Source organism: Pseudochaenichthys georgianus, unplaced genomic scaffold (assembly GCF_902827115.2).
Source record: "Pseudochaenichthys georgianus unplaced genomic scaffold, fPseGeo1.2 scaffold_1835_arrow_ctg1, whole genome shotgun sequence".
In the NCBI taxonomy this organism is placed as follows: domain Eukaryota; kingdom Metazoa; phylum Chordata; class Actinopteri; order Perciformes; family Channichthyidae; genus Pseudochaenichthys; species Pseudochaenichthys georgianus.
The window spans coordinates 3,805-18,088 of record NW_027262595.1 but is presented as its reverse complement, the minus strand read 5'-3'; the positions used below and the strand labels follow the sequence as shown (position 1 = coordinate 18,088).

General features: G+C 47.4%; 1 protein-coding gene across 1 annotated transcript; it reads left to right on the top strand.

Moving 5' to 3' along the window:
- The first annotated feature begins 844 nt into the window (after nucleotides 1-844).
- Nucleotides 845-13,957, top strand: LOC117441614 (serine/threonine-protein kinase Nek5). Its single transcript, XM_034077680.2, has 9 exons — nucleotides 845-1,186; nucleotides 1,304-1,326; nucleotides 1,654-1,824; nucleotides 3,190-3,325; nucleotides 7,583-7,679; nucleotides 8,164-8,261; nucleotides 8,806-8,889; nucleotides 10,379-10,449; nucleotides 13,320-13,957. The coding sequence occupies exons 1-9, from the start codon at nucleotides 845-847 to the stop codon at nucleotides 13,408-13,410; spliced, it is 1,113 nt and encodes a 370-aa protein (XP_033933571.2). The 3' UTR covers nucleotides 13,411-13,957.
- Nucleotides 13,958-14,284: the final 327 nt, after the last annotated feature.

The window sequence follows — 14,284 nt, the reverse complement described above, 5'->3', positions numbered from 1 at the left end:
CATCCGGCCGGCCTGTGGAAGTCCCTCCCTACTCTGGCACCATCATACTCATCACGTGTCTTCAGATATAGCGGGAAACCATAATGTTGCTTCCTAGCTTTGCGGGGAGCGCGACTCCCACACAGAGCGAAGGCCGGTGCGTTGTGCTGTTCTGACTTCCTGTTTGTGTTCTCTCAGTCTCTGCACGCGACCTTGCTACTTTCAATATTGCAAGCTAAACACTTTCTCATGTGACTTTTCCCTTCGTTCCTCACAGCCACATAACATGAGCACAATAAGCTTATAATGTAATAATAACAATCAGTCTTTCTAATGTTATATACAAATAGACTCCACACTAACAATTTATGTTTAAGAAACTATTTTCAATTAATAAATAATATTGAAGACAAGTTTAAATATCCAAAGAACCTTAAAATCTAAAAACAAAGACACTTAGGAGAATGAATATATACGGCAAACGACGGTGTATTTGAAAGGCTGTGTATTAAGAAGGGAAATAACAAGATACCGTTCACATGATTTCAAACACCTGAACAGAGTTTACCTCGTGTGGTTTGTGTTATTTCTGTACTCTTACTACATTTCTGTAATTCTTGTAACCCCTGTCTATATTCCCGTGTGTCTCATCTGTTGCTGCCATGACAACTGAATTTCACAATCAATAAAGGTCAATCTCATCTGAACGCTAAGAACAAACAGCTCATTGTCAGCCATGGATGTGTACTTATTTGTCGTCTTGATTACTGTAACGCTCTGTTCTCCTGCCTCAACCGAACATCAATAAACCGGCTACACCAGGTCCAACACGCTGCAGCCAGATTGCTCACTCGGTCCACAAAACATGCCACATCACTCCGATCCCGTCTGCCCTGCCTGGCTCCCTGTCCATCTCAGAAGCCAATGTAAGGTCTTCACATATAGAGCTGTCCACGGCCAAGCCCCAGCCTACATCAATGACCTGATCCACCCTCACAGCACAACCCGGGCCCTGAGGTCCTCTGAGCAAGGCCTCCTAAGGGTGCCCCGAACCAGGCTAAAGACTAAGGGGGGCCGTGCCTTTGAGGCGGTGGCCCCAAGGCTTTGGAACAAACTCTCCCAGAAACGGAGACCCTCTGTCTCAGTGGAGGTTTTTAAGGGGCAGCTAAAGACCCCCCTTTTCCGACAGGCCTTTGGGCGCCGGGAGGTGAGTTTGTAGCTGTCTTTCATTGGTGTTTTATCCTATGTTTTACCTGCTGTGTTGTATGCCTTTTATTCTACATGTTATAGTTGTACTATGAATTGTGAATTGTGTACTGTCCAGGGCTTCTCAAACTCCGGACCAAGGTCTGGATCCGGACCGAACTTCAAATCAATCCGGACCGAACCCTGTGTCCTATTATTTAAAAAAAAAGGGGAACAAATTCTGATTCTGATGTAAATTAAAGTGGACCTATTAAGCTATATTGGATAATAATATATATATATACTAATATACTGTGAAGCACTTTGTACATTTGTGTTGAGAAGGGTGCTATATCAATAAAGTTTTACTTACTTTATTACATTATTACTAATGTGTGCTTTCTTCTGGTTATTTAATAAGTTAGGTTCTTTATTAATGCATGCCTTTTTGTGTACTTGCTATGCCACTTGTTACTGTAACACTGAAAGGAATCCTGTTCTGACACTGAAACCAGCTGAGACTACACCTCCCAGCATACCTTGCGCTTCCCTTGTCTTTACTCCTCACTTCAGACACGTTAACGTCTCTCCGGTTAAAACCGTTAAAGCTCGTTGTCGCCGCTCGTCATGTGACCACGTGACTCCCGACACACCGACACGGTAAGGCTGGATACGTCTCGCCGGGACAGACACGTTGACACCGCTTTTAAACCTGTCCACATTCCACTTATGTTAGCATGCTAACGTGGGAGCTAGCTGTCTGTGTATCTGTGTCCATGGCAACAGGAGAAAGAAACCGTTAAAGCTTTACTAACGGTTCGTTTTTACATAGTAACGGTATCTGAGTCCATGGCAACGGGAGAAAGAAACCAGGTTTTACGTTTCTTTAACATAGTAACGGTATCTGTGTCCATGGCAACGGGCTCAATTTATTTATTTAAAAAAAAAAAAGTATAAAGTACAAAACAAAAAAATCTTTAACAACAGAGTTTTGTCTTTTTTAATAATTCATAAAATGTGGGACATTTTATTTTGTATTTATTTGTATATAACAGTCAGTCACAAACATTTAAGACGCGTATTTCCGTTCGGTAACATTGAGCAAATTCAATATACAGTAGGCCTATAGATCAAATAAAAATAAACAGTTTACATCTTACAGAAATAGAGATTAACAAACACAAGTGATATATACATTAACAATAACAAAACACAACACGGTACACAACCTAACTATATACAGTGTTTCCCATGCATTGATTTCATTGTGGCGCGCCGCCTGGAACACCACCACTAGTGTGCCCTTGAGTGAGGCCCTCAGTTACTCCAGGGAGAATGTCCCTGTAATTGGTCATTGCAAGTCGCTTTGGAATAGGGCGTCTGCTAAATGCCTGAATTGTAAATTGTAAATGATATTGTTGGGAGAATAAACCCCACAGATCCTCAACTCCGGTGTGTCTCACTCATTAGCAACGCAACACAGAGCAACAAGAACGTTATCTACAGTAGCCATGAACTCGCATGTATTTTCTTATTTGGGGGGGGGATGTGTGGGCCACCCGGATAGGTGGGGGGGGGGTGGTGCGGTGCCCCACAAATAAAATGAAATTCTGTGGGAAACACTGATATGTTTCTGCTCCTGTAGTATGCATCTATATTTCTGTCGCTGCAGTGTTCTGGTTTTTATAGAACATTTTAATTCCTCAATAACTCCCAAAGACACTCCAAAACTGTCCGTTTTTATTATCCAGCTTTAATCAGAATGGGTTTTATTACCAGGTTTACTCAGACGAGTGATGAGCCTGGTGTTCGAGGTACAGAGACAAAGAGAGAAGATAATACCATTAACGCTAATCACAACTTATCCTAACTGCACATGGCCCAACATGCCGGTGCGCATCCGGCGGTTTCTATGTGCTGCGTGGACAAGGGAATATAATTAGCATTTCATTGATATATCCTGAAAACTGTACCAATAATAAACCGCTTTGAGTTTCCTTAAAGGTCCGTGCCCCCTCCCTGCAGGTGCTCAGGTGAGATGGAGAACTACGAGGTGGTGCGTCTGATTGGAGAGGGTGCGTTTGGGAAAGCCTTCCTGGTGGCAGAGCGTGGGGCGGGTGGAGACAGACCGTGTGTGGTCAAACAGATCAACCTCACTAAGGTAATAGTGCATACCTCATTGTTTTATTTTATTAATATTTGTATTGAAGACACATCGAAAAGACATTTGGGACATTGATAGGAACCACAGTTAGTAATGTGCAACAGTTCAAAGCTACCAGTGTTCAGAATCAGAATACCTTTATGGTCAGGTTGGGGAAAAAGAACCCAAGTGCAGGTCAAAATACAAAAAAAGGTTTGGTAACAAAAAGCGAGCTTTATTTTCAAAAGCCGATGACAAAACAAAACAAGGATTAACTTAAAGTGGACCTATCATGCTATATTTGAAACATATATTGTAGGGCCATACCTCTATAAAACATGTCTGTGAAGTTCTTTTTTCAAAATACCAAACAGATCCGGCATTTTAGCCATGCCTCATTTCGCTCTATTCCAGCCCTGTTTTTGCAAGGGCTGATTCTGTGACTACAGCGCCACTTACAGGCCAGGCATATGTACTACAGCGTCTCCAGCGCTTTTAAGCGGTCTCGTGTGAACGGACACGTTCGTGGCCCGACCCCCCATTCCCCTGATAGGTGGAGAGTTGCCCATATAGGCGGAGCTCCCCTTTTCTGACGTCAGGAAAGTTCAAATAATGATCAGCTCCGTTTTTAGAGATTTGGGTACGGAGGAAAAGAGAGAGGGTTGTGTTTTATGACACTTGGTGAGTTCCCTGACACCCCGGGGACACATTCATGTATAAAAGACGTACAAAGGTGCATTTTGCATGATAGGTCCCCTTTAACATTACCAAAACCAGGGAGCACGAGGAAGGATCAGGACAACTTCAGGGACAAACATGGAGCGTGACATCAAAGACGGACAGGTAGCATGGACAAACATAGACGAGGCAGGGAACATGGACATGAAGAGACGTAGGGAACATGGACATGAAGAGACGTAGGGAACATGGACATGAAGAGACGTAGGGAACATGGACATGAAGAGACGAGGCAGGGAACATGGACATGAAGAGACGAGGCAGGGAACATGGACATGAAGAGACGAGGCAGGGAACATGGACATGAAGAGACGTAGGGAACATGGACATGAAGAGAGGAGGCAGGGAACATGGACATGAAGAGACGCAGGGAACATGGACATGAAGAGACGTAGGGAACATGGACATGAAGAGACGAGGCAGGGAACATGGACATGAAGAGACGAGGCAGGGAACATGGACATGAAGAGACGTAGGGAACATGGACATGAAGAGAGGAGGCAGGGAACATGGACATGAAGAGAGGAGGCAGGGAACATGGACATGAAGAGACGCAGGGAACATGGACATGAAGAGACGACGAACAGACATGGAGCACAGGGGAAGACAAGACTAAACACACAGAAGGGTAATCACAGGACAAGACACAGCTGGGCAGGGGAGGAGACACACGAGGGCAACAGGTGAACTCACTCAGACAATCAGACACGTCAGGGAAACTAACGACAGGGAGGCAACCACAGGAAGTAGGATCAGACAAGACACAAGGAGGAAAACATTTCAAAATAAAAGGTGGAAAATGAAAACATAAATCCAAAACCATGACATGTACTCGTCCCACTGAGGGGACAGAAAAGACCCAAAGACAGCTTAATGTTAACTAAGAAGCATGCGTCAAAGAAATACAAATATCAAAGATAAAAAGTTACACAATTTACAAAGAAACGCATCCTGTCACAGCTCTGAGGATTCAGCAGCTAGATATCACACAGGTCTCAACAGCATGTGTATTGCACTAGTTGGTGGTGAACAACAAGCAGTGTTATAAGTTGTTGTTACTCTGTGTTGTGTGTGTGTGGGGGTCTATAGGGGCCGTGGTGGTTAGATAGACTGTTCAGCTTCGTCTCTACTATTGTTCATCAATTGACGAGACATTCACTTGAAGGCGTACAATATACAACACCACGACTCCAAGTCAAATTCCTCGTACGTGTGAACCCACCTGGTGATAAACCTGATTCTGATAAATAACATAATATAGAAAATAACAATAGGTTCAGAAATGTGCGTTGCTACTTCAGGGATTGCTGCAAAGAAACTAAACTGTAATTTTAATTAGAACTGATTTCATTTGAACTCAGATACCTCATTCACACCAACGGGCCGGTTCGGAGCTGGAGCTTGAAAAGCACCGGGTTTTCCTGTTCACACCGCAGCGGAGCCGCCTCTTAGCTCCGGAATCCGGTTCATTTCGAGCACCAAAAAATTGTCCGGCCAGAGCAAAAGCACCGCATACGTCACGCTTACGTCGAGGAGGGAGCGGGTGCAGATCAACTCCTGAACAACAACAACAAGCCCGCGTTGTATCCAGCTTGTACACAACGATGGAGAAACTTAACAAGCAGCAGTGGTCCACTGAAGAGACCAGCTACCTGCTGGGAATCTGGTCTTCTGAAGAGGTACAGAGGAAGCTGGAGCACAATCGGCCATTGTTGTTGTTGTTGTTGTTGTTGTTGTTGTTGTGAGCTGTGAGGGGTTTCCGCGCGGGTTGGCTTTATGAAGCAGGCACGCAAACGGTTACGTCATGACACAAACGATGACGCAATGACGCAGCACCAGTCGGACTCTGGGCGGTGTGTAAAGAGCCGGAGCTAAACCGAAGAACCGGTTCTGAACCTGAAAAGCTCTAGCACAGAGCTTGAACCGGAGTTGCGTTGGTGTGAATGAGGTAAGAGAGACGGTGTGAGTGTGAAGCTCTTTCTCTCTTCATGGGGCTTTTAAAACCACAGTACACGAGAGGCGCTTTCACGCCGGAGTACTTTTCCCAGGAATAGTTCCGATAGTTCTTAGGATTTTGCGTTCACACCAAAAAGAAAGTTTTGTGAAGCTGCCATTTTATTATCCTGGCATTAGCATTATTAGCATTAGCATTAGCCCAGCGCAGAAACGCAGAGAGACTAACTTATGGCAACACAAAAGAAAACATGGGAGCGGTGGAGATGAGGAGGTGTCGGCGTTCTGGCGATTTACTCGGAAGGCTTCAGTAGAAGCTGCTGGGACTCCCAGCAGCTTCTACTGAAGCCTTCCCCAACTCCGGGGACTTCCGGCCGTTTGCGGCCTGCCAGTAAACCCAAAGCAGAAGAAGAAGTGGCATCAGCGGCTTCATTTGCCTAATCCCCCCCCAGGGACTTATTCCGGTGTGAACGCGATCTGCTAGGAAAAGTTCCAGGGACTAAAGAGTTCGGGGGACTAAAGAGTTCGGGGGACTAAAGAGTTCCAGGGACTAAAGAGTTCGGGGGACTAAAGAGTTCGGGGGACTAAAGAGTTCCAGGGACTAAAGAGTTCGGGGGACTAAAGAGTTCGGGGGACTAAAGAGTTCCAGGGACTAAAGAGTTCGGGGGACTAAAGAGTTCGGGGGACTAAAGAGTTCCAGGGACTAAAGAGTTCCAGGGACTAAAGAGTTCGGGGGACTAAAGAGTTCGGGGGACTAAAGAGTTCGGGGGACTAAGTACCGGCTAAGCACGTGGTGTGAATGCGGTTTATGAAGACAGACATACAATTAAATGCACATTGTTAGAGAATAATTCTTCCTTACTCCTAAGATATTTAGCCTTATTGCCGGTTGACGTTAATAACAAATCCTGTTTGTGACGCCAGCTTTAAGGAATGTGCTCCAGCACTCAGAGTCAAGTGTTATGGCCTGATGGGGGAGTTTACGACGGTGGGAACGCTGGCTTCTAAGCTCCAGAGATGTGAGAGACGTCTCCTGTGTCTCCAGATGGTTGCGCCTCCCCCAATATGCTCATTAACTCTCTGTAAACTAGTTAAAAGGTCTATCGAGAGATAGGCTGAGCAGAGTTGCCATGGCAACCCACCGTGCAGTCAGAACCTCTGGCTGCTGTGACCGGTGATGTGAATTCTCCGGCCGATGCTTGTAATAATATCAGTGTTTGACATCAAAGCTCCAGCTCTCCTCGTGTCTCTCCGAGTCCTGACTCTCCATCGCTGCAGAGGTTCCCTGACACACATCCCATAATACACTTGCCACCATACAGAAGTACAGGAACGGATTATTATTTAAACCCACATTCTTAGAGATTTCAATTTTCTACTTTCTTGTTTATTTCTAGTCTTGTAATTTGTATGTACAATGCCTTGTCTTTTGATGCTGCAACACAAACATTTTCCACATGTGGATCAATCAAGTACTTCTTATATTATCTCGTGAATTAAACCAGCTGCTGTTTTCCAGATGTGTTAGGTTCAGGGTCATGTGCACGTGTAGGGATTTAGAGTGATGGTGTGTTTGCCGCTCAGATGTCAGCGAGGGAAAAGGAAGCGTCGGCCAAAGAAGTGACGCTGCTGTCGAAGATGAGACACCCGAACATCGTGTCCTTCTTCAGCTCCTTCCAGGGTGAGACGTGAGATACAAGTGACAGATCATTATAATAAAATAATAGTATAATAATAATAATACATAATAATAATAATAATAATATTATACACTAATAATTACATATATAATAATAATAATAGTATAATAATAATAATAATATTATACACTAATAATTACATATATAATAATAATAATACATAATAAAACGCATTAAGTCAAATCAGATGAGCCAACAAAGATGCTGGCAAACAGTTACTGTGTGTATCTTACATTTTTCATAATTTAAATATGATAGAGATGATTGTCTTCATTAAGAAAAACAGGCAGATAATTCACTTTGATTCTTTAAAAAAACATGTTTATCACACGTCTGTTTTTCATCATTTAAAATATCTCCGAGACACAACAACAACAACGATATAATCGAGCTATGCTTCACAGAGTAACTATAATCTACATAATGCACATGTTGTGGCTGACTGCAGTTGTAATCTGATTACAGAGCGTGGCAGCCTGTTCATTGTGATGGAGTTCTGTGACGGAGGAGATCTGATGAAGAGGATCAGCATGCAGAGAGGAGTCTTCTTCACCGAGGAGCAGGTACGTGTTGTTAGCGTGTTGTTAGCACGTTGTTAGCGTGTTGTTAGCGTGGTGTTAGCGTGTTGTTAGCACATTGTTAGCGTGTTGTTAGCATGTTGGTAGCATGTTGTTAGCGTGTTGTTAGCGTGTTGTTAGCATGTTGTTAGCATGTGGTTAGTGTGTTGTTAGCCCGTTGTTAGCGTGTTGTTAGCACATTGTTAGCGTGTTGTTAGCATGTTGGTAGCATGTTGTTAGCGTGTTGTTAGCGTGTGGTTAGCGTGTTGTTAGCACATTGTTAGCGTGCTGTTAGCATGTTGTTAGCGTGTTGGTAGCGTGTTGTTAGCATGTTGTTAGCATGTGGTTAGTGTGTTGTTAGCGTGTTGTTAGCGTGTCAGACTCAGGGGCAGAAACAGAAACATGCTCTTGCACTAGTGTATCTGTCCTATGTCTATCCGTGTTGCTCTGCGGGAGGAGGACTTCAGTTCGTATCTAGACTAGCTGCTGAGCTGGTGGCGAGAGACCTGAACCTTCAGGGTACGGATTAAGAACCTGATCTGACCCTCAGGTCGTCAGCTGGTTCCTGCAGATCTGCCTCGGACTCAAACACATCCACGACAGGAAAGTCTTGCACAGAGACATCAAGGCTCAGGTAGCGCACACACACACACACACACGCACGCACGCACGCACGCACACACACACACACGCACACACATACAAACAAAAACCTTGTTTGTGTGCTAATGTAAGGAAAGGGTCAGATGTTGGACAGGAAATACTACAGGAAGTGCTCTTTCTCCTTCCTGTTGTGTCGAGTGCACTTTCCCCGTCTTTACCGTTCTTGTTGGAACCTGTGATATTAATATAAAGTAACCACGTTCAGTTTGGACGTGGGAGAGGAGGAAGGGAGGCTTGGGGATAGCAGAGGAGCATTCTGGGAGTCAGGGCGGATGTTCTCAGTTCGCCTGAGGTGAAGGTCAGACTGCTGGAGAGAGTCACTGGCAACACTTTGCAACACATCTTCTGCATAAGCAATGTCCCCAAGCTCACACACACTGACCACACACACTGACCACACACTGACCACACACTGACCACACACTGACCACACACTGACCACACACTGACCACACACTGACCACACACTGACCGTGGGAACATTCAGGAAGGTTGAAGACCAGACGAGCCGCTGCATTCTGGATGAGCTGCAGAGGTCGGATGGCACATGCAGAGGTCGCGTTAACTTATTTTCCGTGTATAACGCATTTTTTTTAACAATGACGGACAAAACTAAAAGCGGCCCGTCATTTTTACAGATTAGAACAAACTCGGAACAGCGCCAAAGTTTCCCCGCAGCGAGGCTCCGGTGTTCTGCCGTGTTATGCTCGCCCTCCAAAAAGGAAATTAATGTCGTCAGCGTAGCAGAGGTATGAAAAACCATGCGGGCTAATGACAGATCCGAGCGAGTTTGTGTACAGGGAGAAGAGGAGGGGACCAAGAACAGAGCCCTGAGGGACCCCTGTAGTTAATTGACAAGGGTCGGACTCGGGCTTTGGGGGGGTCCAAGAGGGAGGAGGGGGGAGGGGCTTTGGGGGGGTCCAAGAAGGAGGAGGGGCTTTGGGGGGGTCCAAGAGGGAGGAGGGGGAAGGGGCTTTGGGAGGGTCCAGGAGGGAGGAGAAGATGGAAAATAGTTTTTGAGATTGGAATAGGAAGATTGGATCTTATCTTGAAAGAAAGTGCTTTTTGCCGGAGAGATCGAAGCAGAGAAAGAGGAGAGCCTGATAGGTTAGGAGGTCATCATGGTGGACCACACATAGACCACACACAGATCACACACACACACACACACACACACACACACACACACACACACACACACACACACACACACACACACACTGATCACACACACTGTACATTTTGGAGGATTGTTTGGAACAGAGAGCTCGCTGTGGGCCGACTCCCAGAATAACTGCGTCTATCTTTCGTCAGTTAGATCTGTTTACACACACACACACACACACACACACACACACACACACACACACACACACACACACACACACACACACACACACACACACACACACACACACACACACACACACTGAGACATGCTTTCATTCCCTCTGCTGCAGAATATCTTCCTGACCAACGGAGGGATGAAGGCCAAGCTGGGGGACTTTGGAATCGCAAGAATGTTGAATAAGTAAGCCAGTGTCATCTTCACACACACACACACACGCACGCACGCACACACACACACACACACACACACACACACACACACACGCACGCACGCGCACACGCACACGCACACGCACACAGTGCAGCTGTCACAGGGCACTCCGTAAAACACGGAAGACCTCCAAACAAGTCATTATCATTCCTCACACTGTGGACCGGGACATGTAAACACACATGTTGCGGAAACAACAACAACAACAACAACAACAACAACAACAACAACAACTAGATGTCTATGCATGCAGCTTAAGTTTGCTGTAGAGTAACAGCTGATCACACAGATAATATATTAAAGGTCTCCTATCATGCAAAATGAACAAAGTGATGTCTTCTCTACATCACTGTCCCCCCCCGGTGTCCCCCCGGTGTGTCCCGGTGTGTCCCCGGTGTGTCCCCGGTGTGTCCCGGTGTGTCCTCTGTGTGTCCCCGGTGTGTCCCGGTGTGTCCCCGGTGTGTCCTCTGTGTCCCCCCATGTGTCCCCGTGTGTCAGGAGACTCTCTCAAAATATCAGGAAATAAACCCTCTCTCTTCTCCTCCGTACCCACATCTCTAAAAACGGGGAACAACGGAGCTGATCCAGATTCGCTGCGTCATGACCACATTACTAAAATGTGGGCGGGCTTTAGACCCACGGGCCAATCAGAAACGTTGCTGTCAGAAACAATGAGACGTGTTCTGGAAGTGATATGGTCTGTGTCTACATTAGCATGCTAGCACTCAGAGCTAACCTGTGCTGGAGAGAGAGTGTGTGAAGAAGCAGGAAGTCAAAAGGAAGTCACCTGGTGGTAAACCAGAGAGAGAGAGAGAGAGAGCTGCATCCTGTTTCAGAGAGGATCCTTGATGTGGTTTGGAACAGGATGTGGAGTTTCATCATGGCAGCATTTAGCTGAGTTTCTCCTGATGAGATCTACTCTCTCTCTGGAGCTGCTGACCCAGAGTCAGCTCTTCAGGACCAGCTGGAGGAGAGGGGGGGGGGGGGGGGGCTACAAGGACCTGTTTGGGGTTTGGAGCAGGACACTTCAGAGTCATGTCCTTAGTAACAGCTGGAAGAGAGAGGGGGGGGGGCTACAAGGACCTGTTTGGGGTTTGGAGCAGGACACTTCAGAGACATGTCCTTAGTAACAGCTGGAAGAGAGGGGGGGGGGCTACAAGGACCTGTTTGGGGTTTGGAGCAGGACACTTCAGAGACATGTCCTTAGTAACAGCTGGAAGAGAGGGGGGGGGGCTACAAGGATCTGTTTGGGGTTTGGAGCAGGACACTTCAGAGACATGTCCTTAGTAACAGCTGGAAGAGAGGGGGGGGGGCTACAAGGACCTGTTTGGGGTTTGGAGCAGGACACTTCAGAGTCATGTCCTTAGTAACAGCTGGAAGAGAGGGGGGGGGGCTACAAGGACCTCTTTGGGGTTTGGAGCAGGACACTTCAGGGTCATGTCCTTAGTAACAGCTGGAAGAGGGGGGGGGGGGCTACAAGGACCTGTTTGGGGTTTGGAGCAGGACACTTCAGAGTCATGTCCTTAGTAACAGCTGGAAGAGAGAGGGGGGGGGCTACAAGGACCTGTTGGGGTTTGGAGCAGGACACTTCAGAGTCATGTCCTTAGTAACAGCTGGAAGAGAGAGAGGGGGGGCTACAAGGACCTGTTGGGGTTTGGAGCAGGACACTTCAGAGACATGTCCTTAGTAACAGCTGGAAGAGAGGGGGGGGGCTACAAGGACCTGTTTGGGGTTTGGAGCAGGACACTTCAGAGTCATGTCCTTAGTAACAGCTGGAAGAGAGAGGGGGGGGCTACAAGGACCTGTTTGGGGTTTGGAGCAGGACACTTCAGAGTCATGTCCTTAGTAACAGCTGGAAGAGAGGGGGGGGGGCTACAAGGACCTGTTTGGGGTTTGGAGCAGGACACTTCAGAGTCATGTCCTTAGTAACAGCTGGAAGAGAGGGGGGGGGGGGCTACAAGGACCTGTTTGGGGTTTGGAGCAGGACACTTCAGAGTCATGTCCTTAGTAACAGCTGGAAGAGAGGGGGGGGGGCTACAAGGACCTGTTTGGGGTTTGGAGCAGGACACTTCAGAGTCATGTCCTTAGCAACAGCTGGAAGAGAGGGGGGGGGGATACAAGGATCTGTTTGGGGTTTGGAGCAGGACACTTCAGAGTCATGTCCTTAGTAACAGCTGGGAGAGAGGGGGGGGGGGCTACAAGGACCTGTTTGGGGTTTGGAGCAGGACACTTCAGAGTCATGTCCTTAGTAACAGCTGGAAGAGAGGGGGGGGGCTACAAGGACCTGTTTGGGGTTTGGAGCAGGACACTTCAGAGACATGTCCTTAGTAAGAGCTGGGAGAGAGGGGGGGGGGGCTACAAGGACCTGTTTGGGGTTTGGAGCAGGACACTTCAGAGTCATGTCCTTAGTAACAGCTGGGAGAGAGGGGGGGGGGGCTACAAGGACCTGTTTGGGGTTTGGAGCAGGACACTTCAGAGTCATGTCCTTAGTAACAGCTGGAAGAGAGGGGGGGGCTACAAGGACCTGTTTGGGGTTTGGAGCAGGACACTTCAGAGTCATGTCCTTAGTAACAGCTGGAAGAGAGGGGGGGGGGCTACAAGGACCTGTTTGGGGTTTGGAGCAGGACACTTCAGAGTCATGTATATCTGAGACCCGTAACATATGCCTAAGGATGATAGGAGATCTTCAATGTCCAGATTCCTCACTTGAGTGTTGTGGTCCTGAATAGATCCTCCCATAGGGGGCGCTCTACCTTTGAGCTTATCCCCCTTTGGAAGGTGCTGTCATGGAGCCCCTCCCCCTTCCCTCTCAACATGTCTCAGCTCTGTTCTGTTTGCAGCACCATGGAGCTGGCCAGGACTTGTGTGGGGACGCCGTTCTACCTCTCACCGGAGATCTGTGAGAGCCGGCCGTACAACAACAAGACGTAAGAAACACACCCTGAACCAGAGGCCTGCGCTCCGAAGCCGGTTCCACAGACCCCGATATGTTGGAGGTACCCGGCTTACCGAACCCAAAACAAACGCGCTCTCGCCAAGCGGTCCTACGACGCTGGTGATCAACTCGGTAACTCAAGCCAGGGTTTCTCTCTCCGGCTGAGTGCGCGTTCACATGAAAGGGGCGGGGCTAGCAACATTTGACCAATCACAGACATGGAGAAGCGTACTGACAGCGCAGCGTCATACTTCCTGAATGAAAAGTGAACTCTAATATTAGACACATGAAGAAGTTAAACTTTAAACATGACTTGAACCCTTGATCAGGATCAAAGCCTCAGAGCTGCAGCTGCAAGGTGAACACAGCTGGAGCAGAGCGAGTGTTGGAATGCGTCCATCAGCAGGTTCATGATGTCACGGCCCGTCTAACACACCGTCTGACTCTCACCACCTCTGACTCAGAGTCTCCTCAACTCAACGTGTTGCTGACATAATGCTTCCTCCAGTCTGTGGCGCTGAGAGTGCTGCACGGCCAGACACGCTCAGGGACTCGGATCAGGAGACATGTGATACATCATGAAGTGATGTGCCGCGGACTGGCACTCAGTGTACTCTGATCCGGGTACTGATGCTGACTGGACTCAGTGTACTCTGATCCGGGTTCTGATGCTGACTGGACTTAGTGTGCTCTGATCCGGGTACTGATGCTGACTGGACTCAGTGTACTCTGATCCGGGTTCTGATGCTGACTGGACTCAGTGTACTCTGATCCGGGTACTGATGCTGACTGAACTCAGTGTACTCTGATCCGGGTACTGATGCTGACTGGACTTAGTGTACTCTGATCCGGGTACTGATGCTGACTGGA